Genomic DNA, 20,853 nt, shown 5'->3' on the forward strand with positions numbered 1-20,853 from the left:
TTAATAAAATAATAAAAATGATACCTCAAGCGCTCCCTTTTTTAATTTTAATTTAATAAAAAATTAATTTTAAATGCCTTAATAATAATAAAAAAAATCGATTTTCTAAGGCTTAAAATTAATTATTAAATGCTATGCGCTTTTATTAAATGCCAATTTAATTTAATTTATTTTTTTCAAAAATCTCGAAGTTGATGATTTTGGCATTTCATGTGATTTGGAGGATGTTAACGTTGGGACATTGCAAAATAAAGAATGCACATGTTAAGCACTCTGGTCCCTTGGAGAGGGACGGGAGCACTTTTTCATTTTTAGGCTAGAATTCTCAATTTTTGAAGTCAAACCTTTGTTCACCATGCTTTAGAAGATTCTTCCCATCTCATACAACGTTGCCTTAGCATAATCTCGGAGGGAATTTGTTGTTTTCAAAAAAAGTGGGACGGTCCTTCAGTGAGGGACGCGAGCACTTTTGAGTCCATTGCATGAATTCTTGATCATATTAATCTTCAATTTACCCTCAAGGCGTAGAATATCACATTTCACACCATCTTGAGCCTTGGTAATAAAAATATCATTTCAAAATGCAAGGTAAATGGTCATATTTGGAAAAAGTGGCACGGTCCTTCAGTGAGGGACGGGAGCACTTTTGCCAGTTGTCGTCAAAATTTGCAACTCTCGCATCTCAATTCAACTTCAAGGCATTTTAAACACCTTTTCAAACTTGCGCCTTAGCCTCAATTCGTCCAAATTTGGTGAGAAAGGCAAGATAACATGTTAAGTGCTCTGGTCCTTTGGAGAGGGACGGGAGCACTTTTGAAAAAGTGGCACGGTCCTTCAGTGAGGGACGGGAGCACTTTTGCAATTACAAGCCAATTCGTCGTTTGTTAGTCTTCCAAATTATCTTCAATGGATGAATCTTGCCCTCTTTCATTCATCTCAATCACGCAACTTGCCTTGCCTTTGCCAGAAATCTGTATTTTTAGAAAAAGTGGGATGGTCCTTCAGTGAGGGACGGGAGCACTTTTGAAAAAGTGGGATGGTCCTTTGGTGAGGGACGGGAGCACTTTTCACATCTTGGCGTACCCTTTTGTTCTTTAAATCTCTCAATTGCGTTCAAGGCATAAAACATCCTTCGTCCTTCCCATCCAAGTCAAGTTTTGCCATAAAATATCAAACAAATAGGAGAAACTTGAAAAAGTGGCACGGTCCTTCAGTGAGGGATGGGAGCACTTTTTGCGATTTGGGTTGATTTACTCTTTTGTGATCCGCTTAAATTATATTCAATGGACAAAACATGCTTCCCTTAACCTCTTCAAATCATAAAATCACCTTAACCTTGCAAAGATAGTGCAAATTTGAAAAAAGTGGCACAGTCCTTCAGTGAGGGACGGGAGCACTTTTTGCGTTCTAAGCCAAATTGTCTCACTTTCCACCTCGAAATTCCTTTGCTAGGGAAGATTTCGTCTTACTTCATGCTATGAATAGAAGTTAATGTCCAATAGAGGTCTAAAATTGTGCATATAAAGAAAAGTGCTTTGGTCCTTCAGTGAGGGACGGGAGCACTTTTTACCTTCTAGGCAAAAACTTCATCATTTCATTGTTTTCAATCAAGTCTGGATGCTTTATAATATTCATTTCGTCCTTCACCATGCTTTTGATGTCTCAATTTAACCAAACAAGGCCAGGAATGTTTCAAATAAGTCTTTTCGCCCTGGTCCCTCAGTGAGGGACCGAAGCACTTTGCCTTGGTCCCTTAGAGAGGGACAGGAGCACTTTGCCTTGGTCCCTTGGAGAGGGACAGGAGCACTTTTTCCTTTAACCTTCAAAATTCACCATTTTTGTGCCTTCAAAATCTTCAAAAATATCGAGTCATGTCCAATTATCATTCCGGAAGACCCTGCACAAAACAAAATAGAAAAGTCGGTGACAAATATGCGTAAAATAACATTTGTGCTCTGGTCCTTCAGTGAGGGACGGGAGCACTTTCGTCCTTTCTGGCTAAAATATTCAAAATTTAGGTCTCCAATCATTTCACAAGGCATAATTAGGTCATCTTCAAGGCCAGGAATTAGTTATCTTAAAAAAGTGGCATGGTCCTTCAGTGAGGGACGGGAGCACTTTTGTTTCAGGCATCATCTTGCCTCCAAAATTTGATCAAAATTTACCTAGGCAAAAATGTACAATTTCATCTTCAAAATGCTAACACTTAGACAAAATTCGAATTTTCCCTCAAAAAACCCTGACTAGACCTAATTTGAGACATATCTGATTTCCTGACAGACTCATCTTACTTCAAAACCAACCCTCGGAAGGATGCTTAATAACTTTCAAAATTTGACTGGACTCGGCTTGAAAAATATCCAAAAGAAACCTCTAAGGCTTAGCCCTAGCCCAGACAACTCAGTCACTCACTCAAAACCCTAAAAGCAGAGAGAAGAACAGGCAAAACAGAAGCAAAAAAGAGGGGGTCCCCATTTTAATGGGGCGATGTGTGAAATGGTCACAACAGGACGGCATGAAGGCCATTTTGTAGGGGATGGCAAGGGATGACTACAAAAAAATGGGGATAATTTTAAAAATATAGAAAATTTCAAATATCCATATGACAGCATTGAAAAGGCAATCATCATAGAACCTGAACACATGATATTAGGGTTCAATTGAGATTTTCATTTCATAGAAATTTAGAAGGTGACAAACAAATTAAGTTTGATGATATGATGATATCCTTGTCATTAGTTGATCAAAATGGTAGTTTAAGCAAGTGGCTACAACAAGGAGGGAAATATTTCATTTAAAAATCAGTACTTTACTCATTTCATCTTCCAAAAAATAGAGCCCTCTTGCAATCAGCTCCTAATAGGAGAGGAGTCTGCTGACCTTTGCTCTAAAATCAGGCTCTAGAGAAGCCAGAAAGAAGAGGAATATGATCATGATAGAGAGTCCTGCACATGAGAAAAGGTGTAAGATAACAGCGAATATGGTGGACTGTAAGAGTTTCAGACCAACAAAGAATGTTTTGCCAAAGAATCAGATCATAAATGGTTGAACTTGAAGATCTATCCTTCTAATATTATAAAATTTATCTTTTACTTTCAGGTTGTTATCATACTTAACAAGCACTATTTTCCTTCAAACGATAGTGGTTTATGAGCAACAGGTTGGTAAAACAAAATCTGTTTTGGGTCTGATCCACTTAGAATCACTTGGTGCTTTTAGCTTGTCGACAGACTCTTCTATGTTTGAATTCATTCTGGATGCTTCTTGCTACTGTCAACAGTTGTACTTTTGTGAACCATTGCCCTACTTGAATCATGTGGCCATGGCTGCATTCTCCAGCAAAATGATATGTTGAATGTTCGTTTTTAACTTTTGTGTTTAAAAGAAAAAAAAAGCTGGCTGTAGTAGACGACTAGCCATCTTGACCATTTTTGAGAATTTTACAAACATCCCCAGGACATTTCTGATTTCAGAGTTTTTTTTGGGATGGCGAGGGGAGATTTCCAGCTTGTCCTTGCATCCTCAAAATGTCCTTGCTAGGGATGTTCCTATTTTGGTTGGGGATGTGTCCCAAGTAACACATCCTCCATAAATTGTGCCTTTATGCATGGATGAGGCTCTCTCTCATCATTAGAGTACACCTCAATCAAATGTACTTTCCCCTTTCCAAAGAAACCATGTGTAAGGTCTCAAGATTCCTTGCAATTGAAGCATAAATATTTCCTCTAGATCTCATTGTGGTTCATGTCACCTATCTATTGACTCCTAAAGGTGTGTCCTGTCTCCTAGTGATCTATTTATCGAAAGGGTGCAATTACCAATCTCTATGTAAATGATTTGTGCATAATCCTTTATTGTGCATCGCGTAGAGATGGTGGGCCCCAACTTCTATCATTTGTGAACTTGCGTGGACGCTGCCACTTGGTAAACCCACACAATTCCAAATCGACCCGAAAGCTTGAAATCTTGGTGTGAAGTGCCAAGCCGCCACATGGAACTATACCTTCGAAATAAGCAACAGCTTGAAAACTTGATTGACACCTGGATAGGTTTTGGAAACCTTGTTAGATTTCAATAGGTTTCGAAACCAAGTAAAAGGGCTGAAAATGACAAGAAAGAATGCGGCCTTGAAGGGAAGGGAAGACTTGTTAGAGAAAAGGTAGGTTTCGAGAACCTTGTCGAAACTTGACGACAGTTTCCAAACCAATTGAAAGTTCCAACATGTCAAGGACTTAGCCAAAAAAAAGAAATGCCAAAAGAGAAGGCAAAAAGAAAAGGTAGAGCGAAGAGATGTTGCAAAAAGCACATCGAGGCCCAACAAGGTTGTGAGAACTATGTTAGAGCCTGAAACATGTTTCGCAACTGGGTTGAAACTTTGACTCAGCATACTTGGGCAAATTTTGACCTTTTTGAGTGGGGCTTTTAGCAAATGGCTAAGGAAAGGTGCATCTAGGTTTTCTCAGATTGGTTATCATCAATAGGCATTGATGGGGCATGAAATGACAACAATTACCATCGCAATGACTCTAAAATTCAGCCACATATACATGTAATGAGCCCTAGTGCTATAGCTTTCTGAGCTCCTTATAGCGTTCTTTAGGGTCTTGCCTCTCAAATTTGTCTAACATTGTAATGTGAAATTCCTTGTAGGTGGTGATAAGATTGTGCCTTTGAGTGACTAGCTTGTGATACCCACCACTCCCATGCAACCCCTCCTAGGTGAAAGGTAACAATTTGAATGCTTCCTCCTTATTAAGGTTTAGTGAAAAGTAAGTATTCAACTTTTGGATATAAGCTTGGGTTGAGGCTTTGTTGGATCCATCAAATGAGGGGATGGTGGGCTTCCTCAATCTAAAATGCAATTTTTTTTTTGCATGAGATCAGGTTGGGGTGGCTCTCTACTTCCACAAATGATTTGGTTTTTGACTTTAATATGTAGAAGTTCATGAAGGAGATATTTGTTTAAAACTCTTAACACTTTTTTGCTCCATATTCAACACAAAAAGCATCAAAGTCATATTGGTCGTCCATATCCTCTTTCTGTGACATGGCTTCTTTCTACAAGAATGTGACTCTTGGTAGTCTGGTACAATCAATTGATTTCAGCATGGTGTTTTGGTTTGCTACTAAAGATGAAGATTCCCTTTGTGCACCATTACGTGGAGATGTAGTGGCATGGTTTGGCTCTTTGGTTCCCTAACTTTGCATACTTTGGATGAATAGTCTGATGAATTGTTGCTACCCATCCTTCAAGAATCTTTCATATTGAAAAATTCCTGCCCTTTATCTTTGTGGCATTTTCTGCTTCCTTTGTTCCTTAAGTTGATATCTGATTTGATTTTCTATATTTTATTCAAGCACACATATACAACTTGAAATCTACCAGTCTAATACAACTTATAAATCCGAACATAGTAGTCTGATACATATGCATATTTGAACACCACTGATGTTTTAGAGTTGCTTTGAATCTTGACCTGTTTTGAGGGTTTTGATCCCCAGAAGGTTTAATATCTGTTTCTTGAGTGTTTTTGCCCTCAAGATAGTCTGAATGCCATGCTTCAAGAGTTTCGTCCCCAAATGCCACTAGCTGTTGTGACAGTGTTACAAGCCTGAAAAAGTAGTTGATTTTTTCTTTCTTCCAAGTTTCTCAAGTGTCTTCCCATTTCCTCTCAATGCATTATATATTCCATGCTTTCCTCATTTTTCTGTATTCCTCAATCATAGGAAACTCATTCCTCAGTTGATTGCAGTTAACTGGTAAGTCCATACCTCAGTCAATGGAAGTTATCTGACAAGTCCATCTTTCATTTGATGGAAACCCCAAACTCTTAATTGACAGATTTGAGACCAACTCATCCACCTTATCTCTTTATTTTAACTACTATAACTGAAATAAACTATAGTCTCTACTCCCATGCTACCAATCTACTCAGTGCTATGGATTAAAGAAGTGGACTGTTAGCATTTGGCATTATAACAGACAATGGAAGATTGTTGGCATTTCGATAAGGATATTGAGAAGGTTGTTGATGATTATGGATATAACTAATTAAGGATGTTTACTGTCTTGATATTATTATTTTGTCATTGATGTCAAGAAATTGATTTTCTAATTCAGTATGATGTTGTCATATCTTGAGAAGTATGATCTGAAGAGTATAAAGATGTCAGTAAAAGACACAGGAAAGAATATGATGAATAAGGGGATGAATAAGGTATTCAATGGGCAACTATTACTGAGTCAGTCAATGATGAGATCATGATGTTTAGATTGTTTTAACATCATACATATGTTGTAAATTGTAAGGTTAATACTATACTATGTTATCGAGCAAAGAACCTAGTCGGTAAACCCTAAGGTTATCGCTATCGGTTAATGAAGGCAGATTGTCTACTGAGTGAAGTTTAGTATTTACCGAGTTGTAACCGAGCTATAACAGAATACATTAAATGGTTACATGCGTTATTTAATGAAGGAAGTTGATGAGTTGGAACTGATTAAATGATTGGTATGCCGTATATAAAGTTTGTTAAGAATCTATGGCAATGGAAGATCGACAGGAAGATCTACAGTTCAGATTGAACCGCAATACCCTAACACAAGTTCCAAGAAATGTATGCAAGTTCTTAGGCTGGGTAAAACGTTTTCAGATTGAAGGATACATTGAACCTGGTCAAAGTTTGAAGATCTGATGGCTATGATTGATCATGGGAAATGTGATCAAGGAGATTAAGCGGTTAGCTAATTGTTTATAAATAGGGAACTATTGATAAACAATGTATGCGGGCAAATGTATGCACAGGGATGCTACATAGTGATTACCGAGCACAGAAGCTTGAAGACCTGTTTGAATAACAGAGTATAGAAACCCAGCAGATGGACAAGATTAGTTCTATGTCTAGATTGTATTGAGCAAATAAGAATCTGCTTTAGCATTTTAGATGTGAAGTTGCAGATAGATTTTTATTACTGTTATTTTGTGAAAGTGATAGAAAATCTCTTAACCGAGTGGACTTAACAGTGTTATTTGTAAAACCCTCTAGCAAGGTGACATTCTGATTGAGTGTTTGAAATCTTTTAACAAGGTCACTTCTAACAAGGTGAAGATTCTAACAGATCTGAGGGAAATCCCTTAATCGGGTCACATCTAGCAATGTGTTTGTAATCTTTAACAGGATTTGCTTTTAACCGAGCATACTCTAGAAGAGTATATTTCTTAGTGGGTCCGAAATCCCACAGTGGTTTTTCCCTATTTGGGTTTCCACGTTAAATCTGGTGTTATGAGGTTTATGATGTTTATATGCTTTTGAGTTTGTATATTTAGCAGTTTTGGTTATATTACTGAAGTATATGTTACCGAAGTTGAATCTGATGTTTTTATGGAAGATTAAGTTTGTATGATTCACCCCTCCCCTCTCATCTTGTTGGCTATTGGATCTATACTTATATTAAGTATCAAAACTATCAATTGGTATCAGAGCATTGGACTCCAGAAGAAAAGTTTAAAGGCACTTGAGTTAAAGATCTAAAGATGTATAAGAGGGACGCACCGAAGCTGAACAAGTCAAGTTTCTCTACATGGCAAAAAAGGATGAAGCTGCACCTATCAGGAGTTGGAGAATATGCTGTATATTATCTGGAGAATGATTTCATCACACCGAGCACCTATGCATTGACAATGGAAGAGATAAAGGCAAAGCAAGAACATATCCAAGCAATGATTGAAATAACATCTGCATTGACCGATTCAGAGTTTAATGATCTAGAAGGCTGCAATGATGCAAAGGCTATGTGGAATAAGCTCATATCAGTATATGGAGGAGATGAACATGTTCAAAGAGCAAAAGTAGATAGTCTAAGAGGACAACTTGGATCTATGAGAATGAATGAAGGTGAGAACATAACTCAGTACAGTACAAGACTAAAGGAGATTGTCAATCAAACCAAAGGAGTAGGTGGAACTATTGAAGAAAAGGATATAACAAGTAAGTTGTTAAGAACCCTTCTACCGGCTTATGCAATCCGAGTCTTTGCAATCAATGAATTGAGGTCTGTACCTAATATGCCAGTTTCTTTAGATGCTACTATTGGTAAGCTACTTGCATTTGAGTTAAGTAACTTTGATAATAGTGGATCTTCGGTAAATAAAGTTGAATCTGCATTTAGTTCTTTTCATCTTGATGAATCTAATGATTACAATGAAAGAAAGTATAAGTACTCTGAAGGAGATCACAGTGGAGCAAGTGAAAGATTTCGTAAGAACATGGAAGAAGTACACAAACTGTATGAGGAAATCAAAAAGCAAGAAGAGTTTGAAGCACTATTAGCCAAAAGGTTATGGAAAGGCAAAGGTAAGTATAAAGGAAAACTACCTTTGAAATGTTTCAATTGTGATAAAATAGGACATATGGCTTCTAATTGTCCTGACAAAGATTCTACTGAAAAAAGAGATTACCGAGATGACAGACAGAAAGACAATCATTACAAAGGACACCAAGACTTCAGAAGAAGAGATAGAAAGACATGCTTAATAGCTGATGAGGAATCCAACGATGATTAATCAGATGAAACTGATACAGAGGAAGTAGTTTATGTGGCTATCAAAGATGTATTAGATGAAGAAAGGTAAAAAGAAAAAGCCCTAATATCTCACATAAATACTAATGATTCTTGGATCATAGATAGTGGATGCTCACATCATATGACATGAGATAAACACAAGTTTGTTATATTAGAAGATTATGATGGAGGCTATGTAAGATTTGGTAATGATGCACCATGTCCGGTGAAAGGTAAAGGATCTATAACACTTCTTGACAATGCAAGATGCAATGATGTTTATTGGGTTGAAGGTTTGAAATACAATTTGTTGAGTGTAGCACAGCTAAACAACACAGGTTATCGAATAGAATTTTAGAAAGGAATTGTCAAAGTTCATGACAAGAATGGAAAGTTAGCTACTACCGGGACACAAACAAAAGGTAACACATTTCACTTTGACGCAACTCGTAACAAGTGTCTGTATACAAAGATAGATGATACCTGGTTATGGCATAAAAGGTTTTGCCATGTAAATTTTGATAATCTGATCAAAATAAGTAAGAAGCACCGAGTAAGAGGTCTACCGAGTCTTGAAAAACCTGAGAATGCTATGTACCGAGGATGCCAGATGGGTAAGATGACAAGATCAAGCTTTACAAGTAAGTCTTACACTTCTAAGGGAATTTTAGATCTTGTGCACACTGATCTTTGTGGTCCTATGAAAGTTCAAAGTTATTATGGTGATAAATATTTCATATTATTTGTGGATGACTATTCAAGAATGATGTCAGTAATGTTTTTAAAAGATAAATCAGAAGCTTTTCAAATGTTTAAATGGTACAAGGAAAGAGTTGAAAATGAAACAGGAAGACAACTGAAATGTCTTAGATCAGATAGAGGAGGAGAGTTCACATCTGATGAATTCAACTTATTCTGCAATGATCATGGTATTAAAAGACAAGTCTCTGCACCAAGAACTCCACAACAGAATGGAATAGCTGAGAGAAGAAACAGATCTACTGTTGATTGTGCTAGAACACTGATGATTGAAAAGAAAGTGCCACAAACATTTTGGAGAGAAGCAATAAGCACAGCAGTTTACACCCTGAACCGAGTACAATTGAAGAAAGGTACTTTGAAGACACCATATGAAATTTGGTATGATAAGAAACCTAATGTAAGTTATTTTAAAATCTTTGGAAGTAGATGCTATGTTCACAAAGATGATAGAAATGGCAAGTTTGATCAGAAGAGTGAAGAAGGAACATTTCTAGGTTATTCTTCTAGAAGCAAAGCATTTAAATGTTTGATCAAATCATCTAACAAAATAGCAGAAAGTGCAAATGTGAAAATTGATGAATTTGCAGAAAGAAATGATGAAGGAAATTCCAAGGAACCAGAAGACTATGATGAATTTGTCTATGTTCAACCGACAAGTCCTACCAAGAAGACAGTTGAAGAAAATGAAGAGAATATCCAGTTACCGAGTGATGAAGAGGATCATACAGAGCCTACCGAGCCTGTATTAGCCAAGTATGTCAGAAGACATCATGCACCAAGTTATATTATAGGAGATAAGGATGATCCAGTGATGACAAGGAACAAACTGAGACAGAACACATGTCTGATATCTGAATTTGAACCGAGAATAGTGAAAGAGGCATTTAACAGTGAAGATTGGATAAATGCTATGACAGAAGAGATTGATCAAATCAAGAAGAATGACACATGGACACTAATCCCAAGACCGAAGGACAAAAATGTAATCGGTACAAAGTGGATTTTCAAAAACAAGTTAAATGAAAAAGGAGAGGTCATTCGAAACAAAGCAAGACTAGTTTGCAAAGGTTATGCTCAAGAAGAAGGAATTGATTATGGTAAAACTTTTGCACCTGTTGCTAGACTTGAAGGAGTAAGAACATTGTTGGCATATGCTGCTTTCAAAAACTTCAAGGTATATCAAATGGATGTCAAATTTGCATTTTTGAATGGAATATTAGAAGAAGAAGTTTTTATTGAACAACTTGAAGGATTTGTTGAAGACAAGAATAAAGATCAGGTATGTAAATTGAACAAAGCCTTATATGGTTTGAAACAAGCACCTAGAGCATGGTATGAAAGATTGCACTTTTATTTGATTAAGATTGGTTTTAAAATACAAGTGAGAACAACAATATGTACATGAAGAATGATGAAAATGGAATACTGATCTCAACCATATTTTTTGATGATATTATATTTTGTGGAAATGACTCTCTATGCAAGAACTTTGGAAATGAAATGAGCAAATAATTTGAGATGTCATTAATCGGTGAGATAAAGTATTTTATAGGTTTACAGATACTGCAAATGAAAAATGAGATTTTCATTACTCAATCCAAGTACATAAAGGAAATCTTGAAGAAATTTGGAATGTAGGATTCAAAACCAGTAAGTACTCCTATGACTACCAACTGTAAATTATCAAAGAATGATGAATCTGCATCTGTTGATGAGACACTTTACCGATCCATGATTGGAAAGCTACAATATGTTGTTCACAGCAGACCAGACATAGCACATGCAGTAGGTATAGTTGCAAGATTCTCTGTAGATCCTAAGGAAACACATGACAACAATCAAAAGAATTTTTTAGATACTTGGAAGGCACAGAGGATTATGGCTTAGTATATCAGAAAGGAAATGATTTTGATTTAAAAGTTTATACTGATGCTGATTGGGCAGACAACATTGATGACAGAAAAAGCACAAGTGGAGGAGCTTTCTTTTTAGGAGAAAGACTAGTGAGTTGGTTTAGCAAGAAACAAGGATGTGTTTCATAGTCAACAACAGAAGCTGAATACGTTGCTGCAACATTGAATTGTACCAACATTGCATGGATCAAACAATTGTTGGAAGGTATAAATGAGAAAGTTTCTGAGCCAGTAACTATATTCTGTGACAATACTAGTGCCATTAACATTTCAAAGAATCCTGTTATGCACTCTAAGACAAAGCACATCTCTATCAAATATCATTATCTTAGAGAAGAAGCTCAAGAGAAGAAAGTGGTGTTGGAGTATGTTAGCACAAAGGAACAAATAGCATATATCTTCACCAAGCCACTACCAAGGGACACTTTTGAATATCTCAGAAGTAAGTTAGGGGTCTGTTGTGACCATTTCACACATCGCCCCATTGCAAATGGGGACCCTTGCATTTTTGCTTTTTAGGGTTTGTTTTTTGGTCTTTTAGGGTTTTGTTAGTTAGCCTTTGCATTTTGAGTGTCGCCCAGGGGATCACATGGATAAGCAAGTCCGGCTTGAGTGATGTCCTGATCTGAAATTTTGGTTAAGTCTGAATGTCCTGATCCTGAAATTTGACTATGTCTGGAAACTGAAAAACCTCCAAAAACTAGATTTTGCTATATAACTCCTGGAGGTTTGAAACCACTCTCAAACATCCTGAAAGTATATATGGAATATAACTTAAAGTATAAGAAAGAAGAAAGATAGATCTTTCTTATACTTAAATGTTATATTCCATAAAAATTATCCTGATAGAGAGTTCAAAAAGTCAAAAAGCGCTCTTGTCCTTCACTGAGGGTCCAGAGCGAAAATTGCTCCTGTCCCTCTACAGGGGTCCAAGGCGAAGCGCTCCTGTCCCTCACCAAGGGACCAGGGCGAAAGGGCTTATTTGAATCATTCCTGGCTTTGTTTGGTCAAATTAAAACATCAAAGGCATGGTGAAGAACGAAATGAGCATGATAGAGCATCCAGACTTGATCAAAGACAATGAAATGATGGAGTATTTGTCTAGAAAGGTAAAAGCGCTCTTGTCCCTCACCAAGGGACCAGAGCGATTTTCTTTATATACACATTTTTAGACCTTTCTTAGACTTGAACTCTTATTCATGGCGTGTAACAAGATGATATCTTCCTTAGCCAAGACATTTCATGGTGAAAAGTGAAGCATTTTGGCCTAGAAGACAAAATTCGCTCCTGTCTCTCACTGAAGGATTGGAGCTTGAATTTCAAATTTGCACTGTTCTTGCAGGATCAAGACAATTTTATGATTTGAAGAGACCAAGGAAAACATGATTTATCCATTGAATATAATTTGAAAGGCTAACAAAGGACGGATAAGCTTGGATTTGCAAAATCCCTCCTGTCCCTCTCCAAGGGACCAGGGTGAAAAACCTAATATCCAGTCCTTCTCGCCAAGTTTGGACAAATCTAAGCCAAGGCGCGAATTTGAAATGATGTTTAAAATGCCTTGAGGTGGAATTGAGATGCGAGAGTTGCAAATTTTGACGACAACTGGCAAAAGTGCTCCTGTCCCTCACTAAAGGACCAAGGCGATTTTTATAAAATGAACAATTTCCCTCTGAGATTATGCTAAGGCAAAGCTGAGCAAGATTGGAAAGGTCTTCTAAATCATGATGAACAAAGGTTTGACTCCAAAAAACTTGATGATCCTGGGCCAAATGCAAAAAGTGCTCCTGTCCCTCACTGAAGGACCAGGGCGAAAATCTCTAGAACATCAATTTTGCCTTGCAAAAAAACGAGTTGAACATGCACTGAAGGGACGAAAGGGATCATTGCTAGCCCCACAACGTGAATTGGCAATTAAAAAATGAAGGATTGAGGACAAAAGTGAAAAGGCGCTCCTGTCCCTCTCCAAGGGACCAGAGCGAAGTTATTGGCATTCACTATTTTCTACTTGGGCGTTAATATCCTCTAAATCGCATTAGATGCCAAATTTGCCAACTTCGAAATATTTAAAAAATTAAATCAAATTCACATTAAATTAAAGGCATTTCAATTTAATAAATTAATTTTGTACCTTGAAATAATCAAAATAAACATCTTAGAGGTATTAAAATTAATTTAAATAATTAAAAATTAAAGGTGGAGCGCACAAGGCATTATTTTGTCTTTATTTATCAAGTCGGCCTTCTTAGTTTTTTTTTTTATATTTTATTTTAAGGCTTATTTGCTAGGTTGGCCTCTTGGAGGAAAGAAGGTGAGCGCTCTATATATTGGAGGTGTTTTTTCACAATTCAAATCATTCAATCATCCTTTCAAGTGCGAGTTTGGAGAGCTAATTGAAGGTGCGAAATCTAGCTGGAGTGGAGCGAATTTCTACTAAGTGTGGAGACTAAGGAGGGCGAAATTCATCTTGAAGGCCATTGGAGAGGCGTATTTCTTGCTAGCTTGGAGGATAATTTCCAGATTTTTGAAGACATTTGAAGGCGAATTCCCAGATATGGAGACTAAAGGTGGTGGAGTTGATGCTTGTGAAGACAAAGGAGATGCAATTTGTTCAAGAGAAGGCTTTGATCTACACTTTGCCTAGCGAAATCTATTTTTTTTACATCATTTCTTAGAGTTTAAACACTCAAAGGAGGAGGTATGAAGAATTACTTTTTTGAAGATCTCATTCAAGACTTATTGTGATCCCATTGCAATTTTGTAAAATCTAAGTCTTGAAGATCCAAATTCCATTCATTATTAATTTGAAAATGTGTAGTTCTTGATTTATCATGGCTTTTTTCAAATTAATATCTTAAGTTTTACCTTTGAAAGGTCTTAAATTTCATGCTTTGAGGTTTGATGCTCAAAAGACTAACTTTAATATTTTGTGTAGGCATCAAATGGAGATCCCGGAGTTGTAAAATCAAGCCAGATCAAGGACGGTCTCCTCCAAGAAGATCAAGCAAGGACAAGGGCGACCTCCTCCAGTCTAGCATTGACAAGGATGACTTTCTTCGATCAAACATCAACAAGGGCGACCTCTTCCAATCCAGCATTCCAAGGCGAGGTACATCAATCGTCCTGCACATCAAAGACGAAAGAAGTTAGAGCAAGGGTTTGTTGAAGAAGTAGATAGTTCCAGAATAATTAATTAAAGCTAGCTTCTCAACAACATCAAGTTGAATATCTACCAAGTTACAAGTGTCAAACGAGGTGGCATCCTAGTCATCACTTCTCCAGTCAGTGTGGTCCACCTCAGCACGTCCAGATTCAATGTACCTAACTCATGGAAGGTGACACATACTTCGATGTACGTACCCCAGCTATTCATTGGTGGAATTTTCCAGAGAGGACATGTGTCCAAGCAATACAATTTTATCATTGGTCAAGCATTAAATGTTATGTAATGGTTGTAACAAACCCTAATTAGGGTTTTCATTGTAAAATCTTGGCCATTGATCTCGAATTGATCTAAGCCATCGAATTGTATTATGGGCACTATATAAGCCCCGACTCTTCATTTGTAAAGGCAGATAGAAGCAGATAGATAGAAATAATAGAAAGGAGTTAGTGAATAGAGAGTAGTTAGAAGGTGATTAGAATAACAATTAGAGTAGAGTAGAGAGAGAAGGCAAAGATTGTTGCCAAGATGTTGTTGTAAAAGACTTGTAACTTCATTGAAGAAATGGTGAAATTTATGGGTCGATTCGACAATTTGCATGGTCTCTATACTTCTCATATTTGATTTCATGTTATTAGATGAGTGGAAGAAATGTGCTTGATTGATGGTGAAATTCGTATATCCATACTACTAGCAGTTTGTTGATTGCAGACTTGCCTTGCGTAGTCAACTGGAATCGTTCAGCTTAAGCTTAACTTCAATTGTCGGTTTTTCATTGATATGCATCAGTCTGATGGTGTCTATGTCTGCAGTGATGATTTGAACATCATAAAGCTTTCCTTCGAAGATCGCACTAACCTTGTGGAGATGGTCCTGCGATGTCAAAACAAGACTTAGTTAGAATTTCATCAAAGATCATTCATTGCTCCTACATTCCTAGTATTAGGATTAGATTCTTTCCTCACCCTCATCCTTTTTCCATTTTTTCAAATCTAAGTCAGTAAAAGCCTGTGTTCCAGCAATATTCAAAGCAAATCAGACGTTCAATCATCAAATGTAAGTCCCCTTGTGATTCCAGCAAATCACATCATACCACAGAGAGCTTATCCACATGTAGAGATCCTACATACAAGAACCTTGAAGTCATCCCGATTGATCCTTTTCGCGATATCTTCAGCATTCGGAGACTTTACTCAAGAGAGGATAAGGTACCTTTAGGTATTTTATTCTGTGTTTGATAGTGTACAAAATACATGTCAACAGGGTCCTACCCCTATCTTCTACTTACTGACCGAGTTCGGTGAAAGCATCAATTCAATGACTCTTTCAAATATCTTTTTAGAGTTGATGCTGACTTACACACTTTAGGATGTTTTCTAAAGGTGTACAGGAAATATTACAGGAAATATTACAGGAAATAATACAGGGAACAGGTATTGAAGACAAAATGCTTTGACCGAGACTGAATTGACACACTACAGCAGGAATTCACTTCATACAGGAAGAAATTATGTTTTTGTTCTTTACTTTTTGGCATTGTTGTCAAAGGGGGACAAAACTGAGAAAGGGGAGAAGACTGAAGATTGGAAAGAAGACTAAAAAAAGAGAAGTCTAATGTATGGGGGAGAAGTCTGATGACAGCAAGAGAGCATTTCAGCATTTCAGAATCACAGCAATCCGAATTTTTTTAAAGGTCAAATCAATTGGTTTTGCCATCAATGCCAAAGGGGGAGATTGTTAGCATTTGGCATTATAACAGACAATGGAAGATTGTTGGCATTTCAATAAGGATATTGAGAAGGTTGTTGATGATTAAGGATATAATTGATTAAGGATGTTTACTGTCTTGATATTATTATTTTGTCATTGATGTCAAGAAGTTGATTTTCTAATTCAGTATGATATTGCCATATCTTGAGAAGTATGATTTGAAGAGTATAAAGATGTCAGTAAAAGACACAGGAAAGAATATGATGAATAAGGGGATGAATAAGGTATTCAATGGGCAACTATTACCGAGTCAGACAATGATGAGATCATGATGTTTAGATTGTTTTAACATCATACATATGTTGTAAATTGTAAGGTCAATACTATACTATGTTATCGAGCAAAGAACCTAGTCGGTAAACCCTAAGGTTATCGCTATCGGTTAATGAAGGCAGAATGTCTACCGAGTGAAGTTTAGTATTAACCGAGTTGTAACCGAGCTATAACAGAATACATTAAATGGTTACATGCGTTATTTAATGAAGGAAGCTGATGAGCTGGAACTGATTAAATGATTGGTATGCCGTAAATAAAGTTTGTTAAGAATCTATGGCAATGGAAGATCGGCAGGAAGATCTACAGTTTAGATTGAACCGCAATACCCTAGCACAAGTTCCAAGAAATGTATGCAAGTTCCTAGGCGGGGTAAAACGTTTTCAGATCGAAGGATACATTGAACCTGGTCAAAGTTTGAAGATTTGATGGCTATGATTGATAATGGGAAATGTGATCAAGGAGATTAAGCGGTTAGCTAATTGTTTATAAATAGGGAACTGTTGATAAACAATGTATGCGGGCAAATGTATGCATAGGGATGCTACATAGTGATTACCGAGCACAGAAGCTTGAAGACCTGTTTGAATAACAGTATAGAAGCCCAACAGATGGACAAGATTAGTTCTATGTCTAGATTGTATTGAGCAAATAAGAATCTGCTTTAGCATTTTAGATGTGAAGTTGCAGATAGATTTTTATTACTGTTATTTTGTGAAAGTGACAGAAAATCTCTTAACCGAGTGGACTCAACAGTCTTATTTGTAAAACCCTCTAGCAAGGTGACATTCTGATTGAGTGTTTGAAATCTTTTAACAAGGTCACTTCTAACAAGGTGAAGATTCTAACAGATCTGAGGGAAATCCCTTAACCGGGTCACATCTAGCAATGTGTTTGTAATCTTTAACAGGATTTGCTTTTAACCGAGTATACTCTAGAAGAGTATATTTCTTAGTGGGTCCGAAATCCCACAGTGGTTTTTCCCTATTTGGGTTTCCACATTAAATCTTGTGTTATGAGGTTTATGATGTTTATATGCTTTTGAGTTTGTATGTTTAGCAGTTTTGGTTATATTACTGAAGTATATGTTACCAAGGTTGAATCTGATGTTTTTATGGAAGATTAAGTTTGTATGATTCACCGCCCCCTCTCATCTTGTTGGCTATTGGATCTGTACTTATATTAAGTATCAGAAACTCATTCCTCAGTTGATTGCAGTTAACTGGTAAGTCCATACCTCAGTCAATGGAAGTTATCTGACAAGTCCATCTTTCATTTGATGGAAACCCCAGACTCTTAATTGACAGATTTGAGACCAACTCATCTACCTTATCTCTTTATTTTAACTACTATAACTGAAATAAACTATAGTCTCTACTCCCATGCTACCAATCTACTCAGTGCTATGGATTAAAGAAGTGGACCCCACTTTCCATTAATGTCAAAAGGGGTACATTACACAATCCCTTGTCATTGTTCCTGCTGTATGTTCGAGTCCCTGTGATCTATTTTTGGTCAGTTGGAAATTAACACAATTCTTTCTTTGTTTAATAGGATTGAGAGGTTGCAATGCCAATTAATAGTAATACTTTTCAAATTCATAGAGATTTACACTTTGCAACCATTGTACCAGATCAACCCCTATGTAGATAACTTGATACATGCTCCTGTGTGATGTGACCTAAACATGGTGGGATCTGTACCAAATATATCTGGTACAGTTCCTAAAGTTCTAACCAGTAAAATGTGAAAAATATAGGGATCAATGAAATTATATCTAAGCCAAATGAAGATATGAAAAAAAAATATATAAATCATTAGAATTTTTCTCTTTTTTGTCATGTTTTTGAATTGATGAATAATATTTGATTCATCAATGTTAAATGGAACTTTTCTATTAATGGCCTTCTCCCATAGCTGGGAATTAAACAGTCAAATTTTCTTTATTATATGATATATAGCAAGTATCTCAATTTCTTTTGTATCCTATCAACTATTTTCAATATGTTACATGGTGTGTGATATTTTTTTCATGTGAAATGCAAGGTGCATGAAAACTGACTGTTTCGAACATGCAACATTATAATGTTGTATAAAATAGCTTTTTGAGCTTTCATAGAATCACCTTCAATGCAAAAAAATAATCTGTCAATATGTTTATAAGATATCATGTTTCTTTTCAGATGTTGTACTTTTGTGTTATCTATCTCTTCTCATTATGCTTATCTGCAAAAATATTGTGGCATATTTGATCACTCTCTCTACATAATGTTTATTTAAACTAGTTATAGCAACTGTATCTTTTTCTCAGGATGTTTACTTATATATTGATCAAGATTAGTTGGAGAGGTATATTTATTTTCATTTAATGCTTACATGTTATTCAATGCAAAGTATGACATTATTTTCTTAAAGTCTATATTCTCTGTTTCAGGACTCGTATGGTCACCCTCAGAAACGTGTATGGTTCCATAAAAGAGGATCCAAAAAAGGGGCAAACATTAATGTCCGTGTACGTAAGATGAATGTTGTAGATGAGGAAGCTCCAACTTCTCAGTTGCATGGTTGTAGCATTGATCCCATTGTAACAAGAAATACTTCCAGTGATATCAGTAACAATATTTCTAAATATGACACAGAAGAGACTTTCCACAAGCAAAAGAAAACAAAGTATGATAAAAACACAAATCAGGAAAATATGATGCAGAATGTTTTGGAGAAAGAATGCAATGGTTGTATTCACTTGGAGGAAAAAGAAAGACTAAAAAAGGAACTTGAACAAAGGAATGCAGAGATCAAAAGTTTACAACGAATTGTAGCTGCACTTACAAGAAAGCATGGTCTTTAACTGATGCTGACAGGGCCATCCTTGGTATTGTCTTTGTCAAATCCGCTTTCTGGTATACCGTGTCATGCTTTGTTTTAACAATGTTCCAGCAAATAGGCATCTAGACTTCTTTGTATGCTTCTTTCATATGGCTTCTGTAATCAGCTCATCATGACTTGACACTGTGCTTTTGCATCTTTACTTTAGTCTTATAGCATAAACTTTATCTTATTAAAAAATTAAAAAAAAGCAGTCTTTAGTTTTGTTCCTCGTGTGACTTCAGCCAAAATTTGATCTGTACATTATTTATTTTTGCAGTTGCATTGTGAAAGTAGAGTCCAGTATCAAGACAAACATGAAATCCTCTCTACCGGGATGGATAAATTCTTTGATAGTGCTGGTGTTTCATACTTACGTTATAAATCTGGGAGTGGAAGTTTTCAACAATGTATTACACAAGCGTTTCCAAGAATGTGTAATGATATAATTTCTGATTACATGCAAGTTGCTTCCTGTGCAAGAAGCATCCAGATTACATCACCACTAACTTTGATAAATCGCATAAAAATGAGCAGACTGGCTTCATCTTTTTCCAGCATTCCCACATGGGTAATTTAATTTATTTATTTCCATTAGTAAATGTTCATCATTGTTTTTTCTTTTGATAAAGTATTTTTATTAACTATAAGGTAAGATTACAAAAAACCCAGCTTTACTTCAGTGAGAAGAGGAGTGAAATGATAACACTACAGTACAAAGAATAACTAAAGGTATTCAAGAATGAGGAAGATAACACTACAGTACAAAGTGTAACTAAAATCATTCAATATTACAGAGTAGATATTATAATATTAAATATTTCCAAATCATTAATGCCGGAAGGTAGTTCTCCTAATGGTTGATTCCTGAGGTGGTGCAGATCTGCTTCCTGTTGTTGGAGCCAGGAGGAGGATTTCCATACCCAACAAACATATCGATTGCCCTGCTTGTGAAAGGGAAAATTCAATGGATTTACTAGACCAGCAGCATCATTTAGGGGAAAATCATCGGGGTTGGACTGGCTTTGGATTGTGGATCTGCTAGAGCTGCTGCTGAAAGTGAGACCGTCTTTATGTAAACTTTTTGTGCAGAATTTTTTCTATTGCTTCCATTTGGTTGTAAACAGATTGATAGCAATGTGATTGCTAAGTTTTCTTCTTGATTATGCAGACAGGTGATAATTGCACTTTAGTTTTCTTTGATTCCTTGCAAGTTTTTCAATAGAAGATGTGCATGTGCTTGTTTGAGGTCATGCATTTTGCACTAAATTCATGAATTGTTTGAGGTCATGGATTTCTTCTTTTTTCGCTGAATGATCCTTGTACATGGAGAGAGTTGTGATGGCGGGATTAAGAGGATTATTACACAGATTATAAGTGGAGCCACTTTTTATCAGGAACCGAGTTGAAAAGTGTTGGAGTAGGTTAAGCATTAATGAGAAGGTACATAAAAGAAGCAACAAATTGACCATTCCTAGAAACAAGATCTACTGTACTGTATACTTTGAGGGAATAAAGATTGGAGAGAACCAATCCTATTTGAG

General features: G+C 36.4%; 1 protein-coding gene across 5 annotated transcripts in view; it reads left to right on the forward strand.

Annotated features, from left to right (window-relative positions):
- Window positions 1-20,468, forward strand: part of LOC131052706 (small RNA degrading nuclease 1) — a 121,489-nt gene extending 101,021 nt beyond the window's left edge. For 4 of the 5 annotated variants that reach the window (XM_057987287.1, XM_057987289.2, XM_057987290.2 and 1 more), the window contains 3 exons: window positions 18,879-19,316; window positions 19,590-19,880; window positions 20,191-20,468. In XM_057987287.1, coding sequence (XP_057843270.1) covers window positions 18,879-19,292 — 414 coding nt within the window. In that variant the 3' untranslated portion in view covers window positions 19,293-19,316; window positions 19,590-19,880; window positions 20,191-20,468. Of the gene's footprint in view, window positions 1-18,878; window positions 19,345-19,589; window positions 19,881-20,190 lie in introns of all 5 variants that reach the window. The other variant, XM_057987288.2, reaches the window with a different exon arrangement.
- Window positions 20,469-20,853: the final 385 nt, after the last annotated feature.

The sequence above is a fragment of the Cryptomeria japonica genome, chromosome 5 (genome assembly GCF_030272615.1).
Source record: "Cryptomeria japonica chromosome 5, Sugi_1.0, whole genome shotgun sequence".
In the NCBI taxonomy this organism is placed as follows: Eukaryota; Viridiplantae; Streptophyta; class Pinopsida; order Cupressales; family Cupressaceae; genus Cryptomeria; species Cryptomeria japonica.